The sequence below is a fragment of the Denticeps clupeoides genome, chromosome 4, assembly GCF_900700375.1.
Source record: "Denticeps clupeoides chromosome 4, fDenClu1.1, whole genome shotgun sequence".
NCBI classification, from domain to species: domain Eukaryota; kingdom Metazoa; phylum Chordata; class Actinopteri; order Clupeiformes; family Denticipitidae; genus Denticeps; species Denticeps clupeoides.
Window position 1 is genome coordinate 14,025,438 of NC_041710.1, and position 20,676 is coordinate 14,046,113.

The window sequence follows — 20,676 nt, forward strand, 5'->3', positions numbered from 1 at the left end:
CAAATAAGCAGTATTACACAGCAGCCTATTTTAACCATTCCAAGTTTATAAATATATATATAAGACTGTTCACAATCTCTAAAACTGTATTACTTGCACTACTCTTATCCCTATAACTACGCATTTGTGTAAGTCAGATCAGAACTCATCACATCCCGACACCCTCCACTGTGAATTGTGCAGAAGAGTTTGAACTGAATTTCTTAATCTCTGGTCTAGTGTAGGCCAGTTAATATGGCCTGTATCTACACTAGGGTTGCCGAGGGGGGGGGGCGACAACAGAAGGATAAATATTTTTGTACCTAAATATTTAGTCGTCTTGCGCTACTTCAGACACCTCTCAAGAAAAACATTTTTACTAAGGCTAGCAAACAGAGCCACAGCGCATTAACATGCAGAAACACATGTTTCGGCAGGTGATGTACACAGTACATCAGAGATGAGTGTGACCTTGCCAGAGCTCCACACAGGTTCACTCACCGGCCACGACTCCACAACAAGTCGCTGTTTAAATCAGACACGTTTCTGTTTAGATTAGTGTCAGGATCACAGTGTGCAGATTGGGGGAAGCCCGAGAGACGCCATATTGGGCGCCCGAGCCAGACAGCAAGGAGACTTGTTCAAGGGGGAACTCGCAGCTCCCTCTCGTACTGATTCAGCAGAGAATCAGAGTGAGTTGTCGTGCGAGGCAAAAGTGAGAGGCAGTTAAAAGCTTTTTATAAAAAAAAAAAAAAAAAACATTTTTTTATAACACAGTGCTGTGTGACTCTGGTACATCCTACAAACAGCCACCGCAAAAACACTATGTTGACAAGAATTTGATTTATACTGCTGCTCTCTCAATTTTTTGTGGATACAAACACATGTGGAGGTTTCCCTCTAATGTATGGAATGCAATTTATTTGTGGTCCATCAAGCCCCACAGGTTCTCACACCTCCTTTCACCTGTAAACTGCATAACTGTAAAATGTGTCAAACTGCGGCCGTGGGCCAGATACACCAAAACAAGTTCCCCGCACGCTTCTTGTGCTTGTGGAATAAAGTTGGATCTAATCTTTCAAGTGATATCTGACCAAAACTCCGATCCGAGATTTAGTCTAGTTATTCTTTGAACACCTTGATGCGATAAAAAAAAATTGAAGCTTGATCATGCATGCATGCAGAGCAGATTTTCCATTTCGTAACAGAAAGAAATCATGGGAAAAAGCGGCAAGAGACGCAGACTTACGGTCCAGGCCATTGATGTAGCGCATGGTGATCTCGCAGTGGCCCCATACAGCACTCACAATGGGGTACAGTTTCTTTCCTTTCAGCCCCTGGAATGCTACGCCCAGGTACTGCCCATCCACCATGAAGCTGAGGGATCCCTCGTCCATGTCCAGCACGACAGTGATTGAGTCTGGCAGCACAAAGGCCTCCTCAGGCTCCAGGAAGCTGGGGTAGGTGGGCACCTGGCCCGGCGGCCGGTTTTTGCTGTTGTGGTAGAGTTTGTTGCGTCCGAGGTCCCAGCCCCAAGATTCAGTGTCACTTCCCACCAGAGAGGTGTAGCCCACCGAGTGCAGCGGTGCCTCTGAGGTGGCCACGCCCACCACAGCATGGGTCCCGCGCTGACGGGCGGGCCAGTGGATGCGCCATACATGTAGGCCCCGGGTGTAGCCCACACGCCCACGGATGCAGTCGGTGCTCTGGGCTACCGGGTGCCGATGGAAGGTGAGCCGGTCATCCTCCTTGATGAAGATGTTGAGCGAGCGGTCGTCAGGGTTCCAGGCGTGGCGGACCTGCACCTCGGTCGATACGGGGGGCATGTCCAGCAGCAGGTCAAGCCGGGCGGGTTTAAAGGAGTCGGGCCCACGCAGCTCACGCCGTACAGGGCGGAAGGACGGCTCACCTCGCACGTCCACCGACTTAATGCTTCCTGAGATCTTCTGACCCATGGTGTGGGGGGTGAAAGGGTAAGGTGGGTGGGTAAGGGGTTAAGGTGCTACTTAGGGCAGATTTGTCCTCCGCTGCTCACCGCTACCTCATCAAAGCAGCTTTCCGTGTGATCCTCAGTGCAGCAAATGTCTTAAAAACACACACACAGACACACACACACGCACAAACTCTTTACACAACACCCACTGCACACAGTTCACACAGCCCACGGACCTGCAAAGAATAAAAGACAGAGAGAGAGAAGAAAAACACATGTAAATATTGATGTTATTTTTCATCAGACTGTATGAATCTCTACATGGTGGGCTGAGTTCACGCCAAATCACGAAATAAGAGAGCAGCTGAGAAGCTCTGCATGAGAAGGCGAGAAATGAGCAATCCAACATATGATTGCACTTCTCTCACACTCCCCACCACACAGACCTGAAACAAACATGTAAATAATGGAATTTAAATGAAATAACACAGGAACAAATGAAACAAATCACACTCCCTTCTGCATATGATTCCCTGTCTTTTTCCAGGAACAAGAGCATCATTGTTCCCCCCAACCTCACACCCACACAATCCATTCAGTCATCCTGTCCATTCTAAGGTCATATAGAAGGTGACCTTAGAATTAAATTACAATTCTAGCAGTAAAGATTATTAATACATCGCAATAAATGAACATTTTCAATGCATACAAAAACGCAAAGGCCACAGATTTTAACTTTTAACTTTCTCAACCATGGCAGCCATGACAGCCATGACAGGCGCCCGGGGAGCAGTGTGTGGGGACGGTACTTTGCTCAGTGGCACCTCAGTGGCACCTCGGCGGGTCGGGATTCGAACCGGCAACCTTCTGATTACGGGGCCGCTTCCTTAACCTCTAGGCCACCACTGCCCCACCATTGCAATGAAAATACACACACATTTATGCAGCAGGTGGTCGCGACTTATATAAAGCATGTTTATAGTAGGTGCTGCTCACTCAAACCTGTATCGCCGTGATTCTGCGTTCAACAAGGCTTCATCCTGGTATCCAGACCAGAGTGGATGAGGGAACGCACAATACAGTACATGCAACCGCGCCATTATCGCCATCTGTCCTGGTACAATGATTTTCAGTTATAATGCAGGTAAAAAAAGTGACAGCTCATCTTTTGAAATCACACCAATAAAGATGATGTTTCTGCACCGATTCAGAACCGTATGCTTTTGTGATGCAACTTACAAATAATTCTTTTTAAATAAACGTTTAAAGCAAGCTGTCCTACAGCTCTAAAGCCATTCCTACCTCACCGATCTAATCCAGGCTTGCACTCCCGCCTCTCACTCCCTCCAGCCCTCAAGTGTAGATTTACTCTCAGTCCCAGACATTACACTCTGCACGGTGGGTAAAAGATCCTTCTCCCTCTCCCACACTCTCCCTTCCCATTCATATCAGACTGCACTCAAAACTCAACACATTAGGTTAACTTACCCTCCTTACACAACATATAAAAAACATAATACATGGAAAGGATTTATCATACTATACACAGACAGTATTTTAAATCACATTTTGTTGGCGTTATTAAAAAAAAAATAACGAATTTGAGACTTGCTGGTCATCTGCAGAAGAGTTAATAAAATGTTTTATCGTAATATTATTCATTTAAAAATGAGACATACTATATTCAAATAATCTGTGTAGAGACTCTTAACAGAAGCGGCTCTGGCCAGTGAGAGCCTGGCGAGACAGACAGACTTGGCCGCCCCAAAGATTTTAGCCACTACCGTCTGGAAGCAGTGGAGACAGAGCCGCACTTGTCAACAAACTGTGATAAATATGAATCCTCTCCCAGCTCTGATTTTACAGGATGTTTAAAGGAACCCATTATTAAATCAGGGCTTTTAACTAAAATGTATCTCTATATAAGGAGTACTGCGTTACTACTTTTAAAACATCACTTAGCTCTGTAAACCCTTGAACAATGTACTCGGGACTCTGGGTTAAAAACCTTGCAAACATGCAAGTCGTCGTCAGTGCACACAACCGAGGAAAAAGAAGAACATAGAAGTGCATGAGCCCTGATAGCAGATGGTGTGTGTGTTGGTGTTTGAAGGTGACCAATTACCTGAAATCAAATGACAAATTCACACCAATTCAAACCTGATGACTGAACACCCTGATCACTACAATCTAAAGCAATCAGGACCAATAACAAGGGGTGAAAGTGTGATTTCTTCCTCTTTTTAAAAAAATGTATTTATTTTACAGGTGAGTGGTTCGATATGATCGCTTTGGGGCACAGTGTGAGGAAGGGAGGGTTTCATAAGATCTCCTGCTGACAGGAAAAGCCAAGACGCCACAGTGCAGAATGGGAAGGGTGACTCTGGCGAGCACAAGGACAGCATTGTGGCCTGACTGGTCTGAGGTGGTTCTTGCAGCAGTGTGTTTTGGCTGGCTTTGGGCCTTCCTGTACCCTCAGCAACACACGCAGCCACACACACACACACACACACACACACAGATACATACATATATACATACAAAAATATACACACTTGTCAAGTGGTTGAGTTGCCACAAAATCTCAGCACCTTCATGAAAACAAAAGAAAGAACAAGAAACGAAGAACAAGAGAAGCTGACAGGGGACAAGCAACTGGAAAAAGTTGGGGTCCACCCCACCCCCCAGATTACAGACAAAACACTATATTTGTCTGACTGCATCAGGATCAAACGAGGACACGGATGTCTGATGCCAAAGATGAATGGAGAGAATGAGTGGGATTTATGTCGCCCAAATATAGTGTTTTCATTAAACACTACAGACCTGTAATTGTGAATATAAAAGCTGCGTTTGTGAAACAGGACCCCCAAACCATGCCAGTTAAGTAGAGGTGTTAATTTTCACAATCGATGCATTGCGATGCAGACGTGGACAATTCAGTGGAGAACATAATCGATTATGTCATAATGCCATTGTTTGGTGATTTTCAGATAGCAATGCCGGTCGTTACTGTGGCTGACTGATCCGAGTACAGCGATGTTCTGGGTTTGAAATGAACACTGTCTAAACGCCATTCACATTTTTGCCGTACTTTGTAGCTGCGTTTGATTGCGCTTCACTGAGGGTTTTGACAGAAATTGATGCCAAGAAAACTCTGCATGCAGCGTTTACTTGATGCCATCAAAACATGCAGCTGACCAAACCTTGGTGCTGAAACCCATGTGGACACATCCGGAAAAGCTCGGATTCAGCCCGCAAAAGAAAAAAATTCTGATTCAGACGTCCGTGTGAAAAAGGCCTTAACATCTCATTGATGTATCTGAAATGTAGAAAAATTGATGGGATGCATTGTGACGCACAGATAATCGAGGCATTGATCATCGTAATTAAATCGAATCGTAAGACCGGTGAAGGTTCAAACCTCTAGTGTTAAAGCCGCATTGCATCTCAATGATCAGGAACTGAGTGGACATGGGGCAGATAAATGAGACCCTTGGGGGAAATTGGGTCTCAGATACACTATTAATGTGTTGCGTTTTGTGTTTGTGCTTCATGGCTGTGCATTAGCAAGAGCCTGAAGATACCTCATGTAACATGGTATGCATTGTAACAAAAAACACAGTTTAAAGCTAAATAAAGTTGAGAACAAATTGGAAACAGTCACTACATACCAGGGGTCAGCAACCCTGGTCCCACAGGTCACTTATCCTGGGTTTACCCTCACTGAGCACACCAGGCCCTCCAGGACCAGGACTGGTGACCCCAGCTTTAGACTCTATATATTTTGGAATGCTGTTTTAAGCACAGTGGCCCCTTAATTCCCCATGAATTAAGAGTTCTGACATTTAGCTCCTCTCCCCATTCTGTCAAATCAATACTGTGAGGCTTTCTGCCAATTCATCTACAGAAATCATCTTCATCATCATAGCAGCCATCAAGTCAGAGGCATTACGCTCAATTACTCTGACACAGATTGATTTTACGATTGTGCAGGTCTTACGACTATTTTGCTCGGTCAAGTTCTGCATGGTCTACAGTAGGTTTGCGGCCAACTTGAGACATAGCTGCAATACTAACCAAATCTCTAACATGTACATTAATGAGGTTAAAATCTCAGGGATTTTGGGAAAGTTGAATGCTAAAATACAACTATTAGTTGCATTTTCTTTTCAGAAATTTAAGTCACACAATGATACTACAAATGTGAAAGGTTTAGTGGAGATATGGTGGAATATACAAAAGAAAAAAGTGAAGTGATTGTCACTGTGGTAGAAGGAGTAGAACCTTAGGAAAGAGAGGTTGCATCGTTGCATTTTATGTTGTACTTACTATTGGCTAAACAGTTTACAACTGACAGATTAAAACTCAATACTCCATTACCTTATCATCACCTTTTCAGGTACAGAATGCTATTTATTACAAGACAGGGCTACTGATAGCTGGCATGTGACACCAAACAATACGAAACATTCAAATGGCACCAAAAGAATTATTTATGCAAACGTGAAATCATTTTAGTTATGCGTTTTAGGTTTTGCTTAAAATGCCTGCCATCTGAGTGTATGGTGATACGGGGAACCTTTACCATAAAAGGCTAGCGCTGAAGTTAATCATGAAGAATATTCACCTCCTTAAACAAAACACTCCTCTTTTTCCTGCTTTCCTTTCAAGCAGCAGAGAAACACAAGAGTCGAACAACAAATCCAATGGCCCGTAAACTCCTCCATCTCCGCTGACGACACATGAATCTTTAAAAGAGATCTGGCTGATGTAGAAATGCAGGGGGCTTCAGAAAAGCATTAGTTTATTCAGGCAAATGTGTGTCACGATGTCATATTCAGCATTAAACAGCCCTATCGATCCAGTGGCCGATTAAAACGGGTCTGAGACGCGTGGCTCATCATGAGCTGGCTCCACATGCATCCTGTTAAGAGGAAGGGGCCGTTTCTATTGGACTCTTCCTCGAACAGAGTGAAATGCCTACTGCCACTTTTACAGGGCATTAATCCGTGTAAAGACAGACAGTGACACACACACAAAGTCTTATTTCCATTGCAGTTATGCAGATGTGCATACCAACATCCCCCACTCAACTGGGAACGAGAGAGCAAGGATCGCCACTAAGCAGTGCACACTCTCACAAAATCGATCATACCGTTGCCACATAATATACGCAGAAACACAAAAACACAGATGTACTGCACTCGTACTGTACCAAACACCACAGCAGGTTCCTCAACTCACAAGTCCACACACGCAGAAGTCAGTACATGTGCATCAGTAAACAAAAGGGTAAGAGATCCCTTTATTCCTTTCTTTCTGTTCCTGTGCGGACTTGAGACGTGACTCCTGGGTCACAGGAGAACCAACCCAGCAGATCCGAGGACACCAGTTCACACCTGATCCACAGACCTGAGCAAACCTGCAGTAACGTCCATTAATCACCTTATCAGCTAAGAGCCACCAGGCCACACACACACACACACACACACACCAAACACACAGATACACCATGAAGCATTAGTAGCCCTGACATATCCAGCTTTCATCTAGTAAGTAAGAAAAGGGACGGGAAGATGGGGAAGGGGGATGGGTATGTAGGGGGGGTGCAGCTCCATTAGGGGAATTAATGAGTAAAGAGAACAAGAGTCCAGGGAAGAAGAAAAAAAAGGCAGCAATTCTAAAAGGGACACACACACACACACACACACACACACACACACACAGCTTACAGTTTGCAGCTCTCCTCAGTGGAAGTCCCGTTCCTCTTTGCATTGACGCAACAAAGCCACAGTCCCAAGAGTGACAGAGCAAGAAGCACGAGAAGAGGAGTGTGAAGAGTTCCATCAGTTCCTTCAGATGCTGACCTCACTCTCCCCTCTAGCCTCCCTACTCCTTCTGCTGGTGCTACCGCATTCACAGACAACCCACCCGTTGCCACGGCACCCAGAGGGCTCCCACCCTGAAAGCTACCAAAAGAGTGAGAGAGACACAGAGAGGTGACGGGAAGACCGCTCCCTCCGCTTCATGATCTCATCAGGAATGACTTACAGGCACGAGACGGAGAGAGAGAAGAGGGGAGAGCAGGACAGTGAGCCACACATAACCCCGCCCCATCTCAGACAAAACCCCGCCTTCACCCTCCCTACCAATCACACGTGGGCCCACACACAGACACACAGCCCGTTTAACAGATGTAATTGAACCACAGTATTTCTCATGATGAGAAATTCCACACCCAGAGATTTCCCTCAAAATGCCACACGGACACGAACACACAGTCTTTATATAAATCATACAAAAGACTATATCAGTCAATGTCACTCGCACACACGCACACACAAATTCAATATATCTCAGGATCAGGCTGACCTAAAGCTTCTTCAAACACAGGCTTTGTGTGTATTCACTCTCTGAGTGGAACGTGCACTTTCTGAACAATTCCTCATTTTGCAGACTGAAACTGTGAAAGACAGACTCTCTCACACACTCACACACACACACAGAGAAAAAACCCTACTCTTTGTGTGCGTTTCTGTGCAGGGGTGTAAATTGCCTCCTCATTTTGGCTTCAGGGCTTTTGACCCTCGTGGACATGCTGAGTGTGAGGTGAGAGGAACCGAGGACATGTGTTGTGTAGTGTGTGTGTGTGTTTAATCTGCAGGCACAAAAGGAGGCCCAGGTTCACATAATGGGACATCAGGCCACAGGGCTCAATCTGATCATTTGGCCCCCACAAAAGAGAGGGCGGGCAGGAGGCCGGGGTGGGGGAGCAGGCGAGACCCATCCTGGCAACACACGTGTCCCAAACAATTGTACGTGTTTTTTTTGTGCGTGTTTGTTTGCTGGCCACTCTAAACCAGCTCTCATTGGGAACAGACGTGTGTGAGGGGGGGGGCGGGGGGAGGGGCTGCCTTTTTTTGTGGGTATGGATAGCTGGGGAGAGAGAAAAGTGATCGAGGGAGAGAGAGAGAGAGAAGCATGGGATGTGTAATATTGTTTTACAAAAGGAAAACACAATAGGTAACGATCGATAACACTCACAAAACCGAATTCAGACCAACAGACGACGAGTGAGGATGTAGTGGAGTGTACGGTGAGTATGTGTGAAGCTGCTGCGTTCGGGATGAACGCAAGAAAGGGATGAGTAGCATGAGGCCGAGAGAAGGTGGGGGGTGGCAACTCATCTGGCAGCAGACAGCTTGAGCTGGGACAGATGGCCAATAAACAATACAAAGATAAGAAGGACTGGGGTCACCCCACACACACACACACACACACACACATACACACACAACAGCATATGCGCACACGCACGTGTGCATTTGTATTTCTGTGAAATAGCAGAAAGCCAAAGTGTCGACACACACGTGCTCACACAGATGGCTGGCAATAAACTGTGTGTATCCACAACACGCCAATCTCTCCAGCACGCACACACACACACACACACACACACACACACACACGCAGATGGACGAGTTAAGGACTTGGCCTCCATGATTTAAGCTCAGATATAAAGCAGCATGTGTCCATTGCTTTTATATCATGACCATCAAAAGAGAGTCATACAAAGTGTCAGTGAAAGTAAAGACAAGGCTCTTACACATTTTTACAAAAGAATTTTCCCTGACTTTTCAATTACTCTAAGGCAAATTTCCATGACCACACATTCTCTGAAATGTATGTGCAAATGTGTATAAAAAGTCAAATTTCCCTGACAACCCAAAAAACTTCCCCAGCGTTCGCGCTGGTCCAAGCCCAGAGTAAAATCGTCCCAATCAGGTCTGGGAATAAATCAGCTTTAATTTACAATACCGTAAGAAGATACGGAGGTGCTGGGTTATGGAAGCAACACACGCAGTACCACATGTCGTGATTCATTGCGTGCTAGTTTAAAACATGCAGTCTTATGGGAACTACGTACTTCATGTTATACATTCATGTGTCAAACAGATTTCAATGACTTTTCCATAACTTATGTTCATTTCATATTTCTAAACTTTTGAAGGCCTGGAAATTTTTCTTTTCAAATTCCATTACTTTTCCAGGCCTTTAATGACTGTAGGAACCCTATAAACAGATAACAAAAATTAATTAACTACTTAACTTACTTCAAAAGTATTGCTTGACGTAATATGTAATATTAAATATTCATATTACATTTGAACCACAACTGAACTATAATCTATTTTTTGACAACATTAGAACATCTATGCAAAATTATTATAGCACTGCAAGGATTATAGTATTCAGTGATACTGAAAAAAACTGGGTCACCAATTCGACCGTGTACTAAAGGAAATCACAAACCCAGAAACATACACAATACACAACCGAGTTGGAAGGGATCAAGGCTGTGTAACGCCACACCAGAAACCATCCAATTAAATCACAACGTCTACATGTACAGTCATAAAGCTTATCGTTCACGCGCACGTGCCCACACACATACACACACCAGTGATCTTCTGAAGCTCCATGCGAGCATAATGCATCGCTAGCTGAGGATCACTGACAAGGCTGGGCTGTATTAAACAAACCCACACTCACACCCTCAAACACGCAAAACACACAAACTGTGTGTTATTTAAAGAAGCGCCAGAGTTGCTTCTCCGCTGCAGTTTTTAACCAGAGCTGCAGTGAAAAATTAGTCGGTCTCTAGCTCTCCTTTCCTTCATCCCTCTTCAGGCCCCCCTCACATGCATTCTCTTACACACACACACACACACACACACACACACACACACACACACACACACACGAGTGTCCTCATCTCAACTTTGCGTTCGAAGACTTCTACTGTTCCAGTTTCTCACTTATCCCCAGTACAGTCCAATTATCCTCGGAACGACAGAGGGGCCAATAGAAGAGCAGTGGGGGTCTCTCATTTTCCTGAAACCCAAGCCCCTTGTAGAGAGAGGAAGTGAGGTGTTTCTGTCTGCTGTGGTGAAGGGGTCAATAAGGGGCTAAAAGGGGGGTGGGGGTTATAAAGGGGTCACAGTTTAATTTGATTGATGAGCCTCCCACTCATCTTCTTTCACCCCACCCCGCTTTCCTGCACAAACCCACCCACCCGTCCACCGACCTATCCTGACCCCCCACGACAGCTGCTGGTCCTCGTCTGACCTTTTCGGCTGGTCCAATGTGATGATCGGCTGCGCAAGACTGCAGCCCTGACACACTCTGGTGCGATTCCCTCTCACACACACACACACACAAAATGCTAATATGTACTTTTGATTGCATGTGGTTGTGTCTCCTCAGGATTAGGATCATGGACCGCATGTGTTTTTTTTTGTTTTTTTTTGTGGGTGAGTGAACAACTTTATCTTGATCTTGAATGGCCATGTGACCCTTGAACAACCCTAAACAGAACAGCACCGACATTATTCCAGGATGAACAGTTTAGATCCTCCTGCCTGACGACACCTGTCTGATGGGGAGTGTGAGCTGAAAGCACTAGCTCTACACTTCCCGTCTCTCCAGTTACGCAGTCAGGCTTTCCATCTTAAGAGAGGCAGCCAGGCAGGTAACCTGATCCTGCGCCTAGGGATGTGGAGGAAGAGAGGATTGAAGGATGGATGGGATTTTTCAGTGTCTCTGAATGAAATATTCAGAGGCTGTCCATCTCATGTTACCTGGCCAGCGGATTGAGTTCCGACAATGGTCAATGAGTGCATGAATGAGAAAGTGAGTTAAGGAAACAATGCTGGTGAATGCCTGAACTAAAGTAAATATGGCTCAGTGACTGGTGGTTTTAACTGTCTTCAAACTGGAGGGTGAGAGTGAAAAAGTGAGTAAGTGTGTGTGTGTGTGTGTGCGCATGCACATGAGGGAGTGCACAAATGGTCAGTGCGGACTTGCACAAAGCCTGTTGAATTATTGATCAAGTCTGTTCACATCCATGTAATCAAAAGGCATCAGCCAGCACCCAAGCAACATGCAAACACACACACACACACACACACACATACACACCCACACACACCCAGCATCTGCTAGAGTCATCTGCTGGAGAGGAGTCAGCTGTGTTCCATCCCAGAATGCATGCACAGTCAGGAGGACAGAAACACACACACACCTCAATCCATCCACATGTCAGCCAACCACCCACTGAGACCCACTGTGACCAGCTCTGCACCATCCTAAACTGACTAAAGCATGGATTAATACTGCACTGCATGTCCCAGGTTCAGAGTTCATACGTCTGCTGTCAGCAGCCTTTCCACTGAGCTGCTGCTTCCTGTAATTAGATCAGCCTCCACTAAGCAGACAGACACCAAACTTTACTTATAGCCACTAAATGCCCGTGAGAACATAATACAAATTATTCAGATTGTTATATTAAGATTGATAAATTCAATAAGTGTAACATTTACCATATTAGGCTACCAGTAGGATGGTAGTAGCCTAGCGGGTAACACACTCGCCTATGAACCAGAAGACCCGGGTTCGAATCCCACTTACTACCATTGTGTCCCTGAGCAAGATACTTAACCCTAAATTGCTCCAGGGAGACTGTCCCTTTAACTACTGATTGTAAGTCGCTCTGGATAAGGGCATCTGATAAATGCTGTAAATGTAAATATTAGTAACATTTAACCTGTTCATTGAGAAATTAAAATCTTTTTGTTCAAGTGTATAAAGTCAAAGAGTCCATTCACACACCCTGTACTAATTCTGGGTGAATCAAACCTCTTATTTCAATGGGTGACATGCAGCATTGCAAGCAGTGTCACCAGACAATCATCCAAAAATGTGCCAAAGGACAATAAATATCTGATAAGTATCTTAAAAAAAAAAAAATTGCATTTTATTTGACAGATATTGCAATAGGGTTTTAAGTTGCGATTTTTTTGCAAAGTCTGTTCAGTACTCACTATACAGTGTATTACAAACTGCAGCATAACTCTACATGGAAATATGAACTGTGAAAAAGAATACCACGAGTTGAGAGTGAGTGTCATTGCTCACATTTATGTGGTTGTGGTTTTAACTCGGGCAAATCTGACTGGTGAGCATGACTGTCTATCACACAGGGATATCAACACAACTGTTTAAATGTCTTGGCACCCTATCTGACATAATTTGTGTTCAAATTACACTTGTTGTCAACAAGCAATTTTTCCAACAAAATATCAAATTCAAACCTGTCACAAAATCCTGTCTCCTTCCTCCTCCTCTGTTTACCTCCAGTTTCTGTCCTCAGACTAAAACCAGATCAATCAGCGGACATCACAAAGACGAAAGTCACATCAGGACCACATATGCTACCAAACCAAACATGTAGATAGATCAATCTTTTATGCAGTAGGTCTTAAATATACCGCACAGAGCACACAATGGGTGATAAGGCGGAAATGTTATTTAAAATGAAACAAGGGAAGTGTCATTTAGGCTATCTGCCCTGCTGTGTGTTCCTGACTGTTAATCCCCCCCCCCTTTGTTCCCTTTTACATTAGTGTCTGTGAGCATTCTGACAGTGCTGCTATTTATTTATGTGATTATGCGATCTGTCTGATTCCACTGAAAAGCATATTGTGTGCCAAATTAAGATCGTTCACTATCCATGCACTTTTGGTGGCACAATAACATATAAATTATAGTCCTACATGAATGCTCATAATAATAGGTTATGAGACAAAGCCTGACAAACACAAACAAAAAACCCCGGAAAAAAATGTTAGAAAACCAAAACTAAAAAAAGAAGAAAATTGCTTTCCACAAAATAAATAAATAAATAAATAAATAAAATAAAATCTAAATATGAAGAAATATAGATATAAATATCTACAACAGCTGGAGGCTTTATTTACCTGCAGTTGATCAGGAGGACACCACCTCAAACACATGGCTGCTCATATCAGGACACCGATGAAAAGACCTGGAGACAGAGAGAAGAACAGAGATGACCCACTGAGCGAATCACGCATGGCGGCGATGATTCATGTCACTCATCAGCTGCTGGCCAGGCTGCACATCAAATCTACTCGTTCGTCCGGTCGGAGCTTATTGATCTCGGAGAGCTGAAGGGACAAGTCTCAAACTCTGAAAGTCTAATGGGAATAGACATCAGCTAAAGGCAAAAAAAAGAGAGTACAGATTATATACATGGTAAGTTTAGCTTGAAAAATCTATAAAAAATAGGGAGAAGGTGAAAAAAACAGGCTCTCAGCACATGAAGACATACTGGAAGGTTTGTGTCAGTGGAGATGAGGTTGGGGTGGGGTAGGTTCGTGGTTGTGGGACTGTTTCTGCTGCCGGACAGCCCGTGGCGTTCTCCAGCTCCCAGGCTCAGGAATGTGGGAATAAACAGGGCAAGATAGCCGAGGGAGAGGTTAGCGCACTCCTTCCATCCTGAGCCAGGGAAGGGAGGCCAAAATAAAAAAAAAAAAACACACACAGATCTCGCAGGAAGAAGAGACACAGATTTCAGAACAACTGGATTTCTTCAAGGGCAAATGCAAAATGTCCCCTGAGCAACAACATGAAATCTGACCAAATCAATAGCAAATTTGCTATGTGAGCAGATACCCAAAAGGCATTAATCATATCCTAATTAAACCAAATATCTGAAATCCATTTGTATTAATAACCATTAAAAGGGAACTAAAACAGAGCAAAGAACTAGAAAGGCAAATGTTATCCATTGTGAGTCTTGAACCCTGGTAAGAAAAATTCATATGTTTCCATGACAACAGTGGAGCGATGGCATAGATAAAATTTGATGCACAGCGAGAATGGCTCCCATCACATGCCGGTAGAAGAGGAGGAGCCAGGGAGAAAGTGGGCCACGTAGCGAACGGTTTTTAATGAGCACCATGTAGATACCCACCCCCCATCGCCAAGCCAGTCAAGTAGCCGCTACATTTCCCAGAGGGCACTGTAGGCGGCAGTGAAGGGATCCTTGCGTCTGAACTTCCCCTCCCCTTCAAGCGCCTTCCACCAGCCACCCACAGGGGCTGAAGAACAGGTGACAGAACTCCTGCGCCTCACTGCATATGCTTTCTTTGGAAGATATTCTCACACCAGAAGCATAAAAAAAAAAAAAAATGCCATCACATGCTCCTTCAATCACAAATTTGAACGCCACTAAATTCACTATCTGAGGATTAATAGACCATCTGATTAGCTGGCTACCCAGATTAATATCATTTTGATAGTTAACTGAGAGGTGAAACATTTAGGGTGCTTTCACACATACCGGCTTTAGTGCTCCTGAATCAAACTCAACTTTGTGTCCCCCCCCCCTTAGTGCGGTTCATTTAGCCCGTTGTGAACACTGTAATTGTACTTGGGTGTGCATCAAAACAACCGCACAAAAACGAACAGTATATTGAAATCGAACAGAAATCGCGGTTTGAATAAACGCGAGTTTATAAAATTTGCAAACCCAGACTCCATCGGCTAACGTCAGTGTTGCTGCAGGAATATGCATGTGCAGACATGCTGGGTTGGTCTGAGGCAGTCAGTGAGTGAGAGACTGATAGTGCCGAAGTGCGTGCCGTTGTATGCAGGGAGAGTGGGACACCATTATTTTTATTCTGTCCTCTTAGCGGCTGCCCATAAACAGGTTGCATTGATGGCCGTGTGGTAGACAATCATGCTCGCCAATCAGATGTGTCCCAAGTCACGCCCACTTAAACGTGAGCAAGGACACTCGTGGTATGCTACTTATAGGGCAGTATTTCAATGTAGTTATGCTACAGTTTTTTAATACACAGTGTAAAAAATTGTAAATACTAAATAGACATTGATTTGTAATTTATGTTTTTCAATCCTTTACAGCATTTATCAGACGCCCTTATCCAGAGCGACTTACAATCAGTATTTACAGGGACAGTCTCCCTGGAGCAACTTAAGGTTAAGTGTCTTGCTCAGGGACACAATGGTAGTAAGTGGGATTTGAACCTGGGTCTTCTGGTTCACAGGCGAGTGTGTTACCCACTAGGCTACTACCACCTTGTAGTCAGTCTATCAGTAAAATAAATTGTTTGACTGATAGACTGACTACATTTGCAATCAGTCAAATAAATTGTTATAATATAATAAAAAGAGCCCCTGCTTGTTTCATCATATCAAAAGAACGCTGAAAAGACTCGATCATATGCCTGCAAGAATCTCTTGAGAATGTCATTAGTTGGAAGTGAACAAAAATTGAAACATTTGCACATGAATGGTGAAATGGTGAATTTAACCCATCACCCTTAGTGCCTAGTGCTCAGTGGCACCTCAGTGGCACCTTGGCATATTGGGATTCGAACCGGCAACCCTCTGATTACGGGGCCACTTCTGTTACCTTAACTGTTACCACTCCCCCATTATCCAATTGAGCCAGATAATCCATGTTGAGTGTGAGTGCAGAAGTCATTATTCCAAAATAAAGGAAATGTCAAGTAGTATCTCCACCATCACTACAGCAAATGATAAACCACGGATGTGATGGGGAACATAAAGGCCTCATATTGACAGTATTTTGTGAGCCTTCAGACAGGCTCCGAGAGCCAACAAGGGCGTCCAGTGAGTCATGTGATGCAAGATGGCACAGTCAAGCTGTGAGGGTGGGTGCAGAAAGTTGGCAGCCATACTGGCAAAGTTTTGTTTAGTTCATGTGTGGTGAGTGACACTCATACTGTACAACAATCTGCCAATGGATCTGTGTGAAAATAGGAGGGAGAACAGGACACACATACACATACACACACACACACACAGCCATCTTCCTTACACACAAGCAGAAATGGGGAGACTGCCTGTCACATGGATTAAAAACCATGCCAGATGCAGAGGTTTACAGGACCAACCTCTGTCACATCCAATACCAGTGCTGTGCCTCTCAACCACGCTGGACAAAATGAGCCTTCAAAAGTTGTACAACTTCTAAAGATCTGTTTACACCGGGCGCCTCACAGTGTGCTTCACCATCAGTCCTGCCACTGCACACTCTCATTCTAAGGCCATATGATTTCGATGATGTGGAAAACGTGGAATTGTGTATATTTTGCGTTTTTGGCCGCTGCAGCCCACCAGACGGACTTCCGCGTACACCAAAGCAATATAAACGCATGGTCAGCGATGGCAAAGAGGCTGCCGAATTACCACATAGGCAATGTTTAGTCCTGGCTCGCTGGAACACCGACGTCCTCAGAAAATCACGGAATTCAACTCTTAGTTTAGAGGGGAATAATAGCCAAAGTATTTTTTTTACGAATCGGAATAACAACTCTTTTGTAAGAACATGATGATCACTTGCAGTCAAAAACTCTTATCAGAAACAGAGCAAAATGCCCAAGAACTTTGTTGAACAGTGATTAAATGTGATTTGTCATATTGCAGGTTGTCCCTCCTACACACACTCCATAAAATCAGTTTCTAGGGGAGAAAACATGGAATTGAGAAGAAATAATATGGAAAAATGGAATTTAGGATAAAAAAAAAAAACAGAACTGATTTCATAGGGCCCTACCTGATGTAGAACCGCCACAAACCAGGTAAAGGTGACCCAGGCTGAAATCAATAGTTGCCCCTTCAATTAGTCAGAGACACATGAGGTGGTGGAGTAAGGTGAGCTTCTGAAGTCTCCAACTGTGCCATCTGTTCAAATAAATCGCTTTGTGTGTGTGTGAGCATCTTTAGAGGCAGTGTCCGTTGCAGTCATTGTCCTTCTGCGATTTTAATTTGTTAACAGAATGAGTTGATTTGTTAAGTAAATTTAGTGGATGGAGCCCCACCCACACAGGCACACACAGTGCATGGAGGAGCATACAGATGCTGTTGTGTAGGTGTGCGAGCGTCCTCCACAGTCTGGAGGGCATTAAAACTTTGTCTAACAATGCCGTTCCTGTGTGTGGAGTAAGAGTATCTTGCAAATTAGCTTGTGGCACACATTGCCTAATGAGCCAATCCTCATTGAGCCAATCCTCAAGACTGCCCTGCGTTGATACCGTTCAGCCGATTAAATCAGCAGATGTACAGCAGTCTAAAGTAGTGTTTCTCTACTGCAAGCAGCCATAACTCATTCATCCTCTGCTCCAGTTTTAGCCAAAGGACAAAATTGTTTAGTAATAAATAGTTTCATTAACTTTATTCTCAATGGCTGCATTTACACCGCAGGTCCTGATGCCCAGTTCTGACTTTTGCCCGTACATTTACTACTAAGTAGCCTCTACAACGACTCAAAGAAGCGAGAGAGTTCGGCTCCCTGTCATCGAATAATGCTAATTGTTGCACATGAAATAAACTGGTCAAATGCATGTGGGATGTGTGGGAAAGTACAATCTGTCTGTTTACACTGCAGTCACACCTGGTCAGATCTGATTCATCTCCAATTCATTTCCACATGAATGAGGCCTGAATCCATGAGCTTTTATCCCGTTTATCCATGTCATAAGGCAGATCATAAATGTGTCACATTCAAGGGGAAAAATCTCATTAGGCCTGATTATGTAAACACAGCCTAAGTGAGCCAGGATCACTGACAGCACATCTTGGGGGCCACATTTTCCCCCAAAACATCCCCCCACTTCTACCGGGTCACTGGCCAGGCAGCCAGAGCAAACTCCAACATAATATGCAAGAGACTAGAACAGTTCTAGCTAAGAAATCACCATTTGAATGAGCATAAAGTGATGGCAATGAAAGCAGTCTGAGGTGCAGAAACCATGAAAAATGGTGTTAACATTTTTTATAAATGTTACGTAACGTAACGCAATACACAACGTCGGGCTCGGGTCTAACTCGAAATAAAAGTGGAAGTGAAGTAATTGTTGTTGTGATACACAGCACAGCTCATGGTGCACACAGCACTCTGCTTTTAACCATCACCCTTAGTGAGCAGTGGGCAGCCATGACAGACGCCCGGGGAGCAGTGTGTGGGGACGGTACCTTGCTCAGTGGCACCTCGGCACATCTGGATTTTTATAAAGCGCCAACGTTCTGATTATGGGTCCACCACTGCCCCTTTTAAGGGTCTAGGCTACTCACCTCTCTGTCTCTGTCTGCAGCACGTGGCCTTTCAAACGTAAAGGAATATCTGGACCACGGCCAATCAAAGGCGGGCCCCACCCTTCACAATCTCGGATTGGTTTAGAATATGACATGTTCATTATATGTGTCTGTTGCTTGAACCAGAGGGAGTTTACAGAGATGTTTTATTCTGGACAGCATGCAAATTGCAGTACTGATCTGAGCAATTTCTCTCCTCACTAAATTCCAGTAACACATCAGGGTCACTAAGGTTATAAATGTTACACATTAATAAACATACAATAAGCTAACATGAGTTACATACAGAGGAAATGTCAGCTTTATATTCTCTTGAGACAAAATATATTGTCACGGGACTTAATGATCATTGGGGACACACCAGTTCCCCTTGTACTCCGTATCCTTCTGCCACTCCATGCAACAGCAGAAAGCTTGAAAGCTTCGGGGAGAAAACTCTTTATTTGAAAATGATCCTGTTGCACCTCTTCAATCACTGACATTTAATAAGTTGGCGGCTGCTAATTAAATATGTACACAGCACCAGATGGATGGCCTCGTCTGTTACAGACGTTATTACAACCACGCGCATGTGTGTGTGTGTGTGTGTGTGTGTGTGTTGTGTGTTCTTCAATCCACTCAATCCATGTAACCAAGATTCTGCTGCAAGACAGTCTCTCCTGGACAGCTACCCAAATATTAGCAGCATATTTAAAACCCACAGCTGAACAGCAGCCCCCTCTTTAAAACACTGATCATAATTATAACCATCAATTTGATAGGATAATAATGCTAATAGCATAGTACCAACAGTAATACAATTTACAGCACATAATACTGGTATTTATTGGTGGTGGCCTAGCGGGTAAGGAAACGAACCCGCAATCAAAGGTTTGCCGGTTCAAATCCCGAAATCCATGAGCAAAGTACAGTCCCCTTTCATGGCCCTTTTTCATAGTCCCCTTTCTGCTCCCTCAGGGGATGGGTTAAACGCAGACGACACATGTCACTGTGTGCACTGGGTGCTGTGCTGTGCCACATGTGACAACTAAATCACCCACTTCCACTTCCAACTTTTCACAGGGTTTATTATGTTAATAAAATTGCTTGAAGCTTAGATAAACAGTGGTATTGTTTTCACTGGTTTTGAAACGGTGCCTAAGACTTTTGCACACTGCTGCGTCTATGCATAGCGGGCTGGAACTAGATTGGTTTTCGCAGTTTGTCTCATATGTCCAAATGGACAGGCCATGTGCATTCTGCTGTGCTGGGTTACCATAACAATGCAATCAAAACCTGCCACCAAAAGAGACAGGCGTATTATTGAAGCCAGGGAGAAGATGAACCCTGGTGATCCTGCCGTCTTTAGCACTCACTTCTGTTCACTCGTTTCTCTTCGTTGTTTTCCTTCTCTGCTCCGGCGCGCCTCGGTGAGTTGCTGTTGCCAGACTAATCGAAAAACACGCCCCAAGAGTGCAGTCTCATTTTCCGAGCCTGCCTTCTGCGTGCAGAGGAAAGTAAGGGCAACACAGAGTGGAACCGCCTGCTCGGGGTTCAAGAGGGCCAAACATATAATAGAAAATCAGACAGCATGAATTAGGTGTAGAGAGGAGTTTTCAAATCGATATGGAAACACAGGGCAAGAAAAGAGATTAATAACCACAATCCTGCTTTAGTCAGATCAGATAAAAAAAAAAATGCAGAGCGAAAATGGAACCTGTACAGCTTGAATTTGATTGTAATATCGGCATCAAACATTCAGAACGTTGAGCAGG

The 20,676-nt window shown here is 44.2% G+C and overlaps 1 protein-coding gene across 3 annotated transcripts in view; it reads right to left on the reverse strand.

Moving 5' to 3' along the window:
* Positions 1-20,676, reverse strand: part of spsb4a (splA/ryanodine receptor domain and SOCS box containing 4a) — a 53,310-nt gene that overhangs the window by 26,723 nt on the left and 5,911 nt on the right. For 2 of the 3 annotated variants that reach the window (XR_003749540.1, XM_028976935.1), the window contains exons 2-3: positions 13,735-13,802; positions 1,229-2,148 (exon numbers count right to left, since the gene is read on the reverse strand). Coding sequence is in view for 2 of the 3 variants with exons in the window: in XM_028976935.1 (XP_028832768.1) it covers positions 1,229-1,934 (706 nt within the window). In the remaining variant the exon portion in view is untranslated. Of the gene's footprint in view, positions 1-1,228; positions 2,149-7,647; positions 7,945-13,734; positions 13,803-20,676 lie in introns of those variants that run through there. The other variant, XM_028976936.1, reaches the window with a different exon arrangement.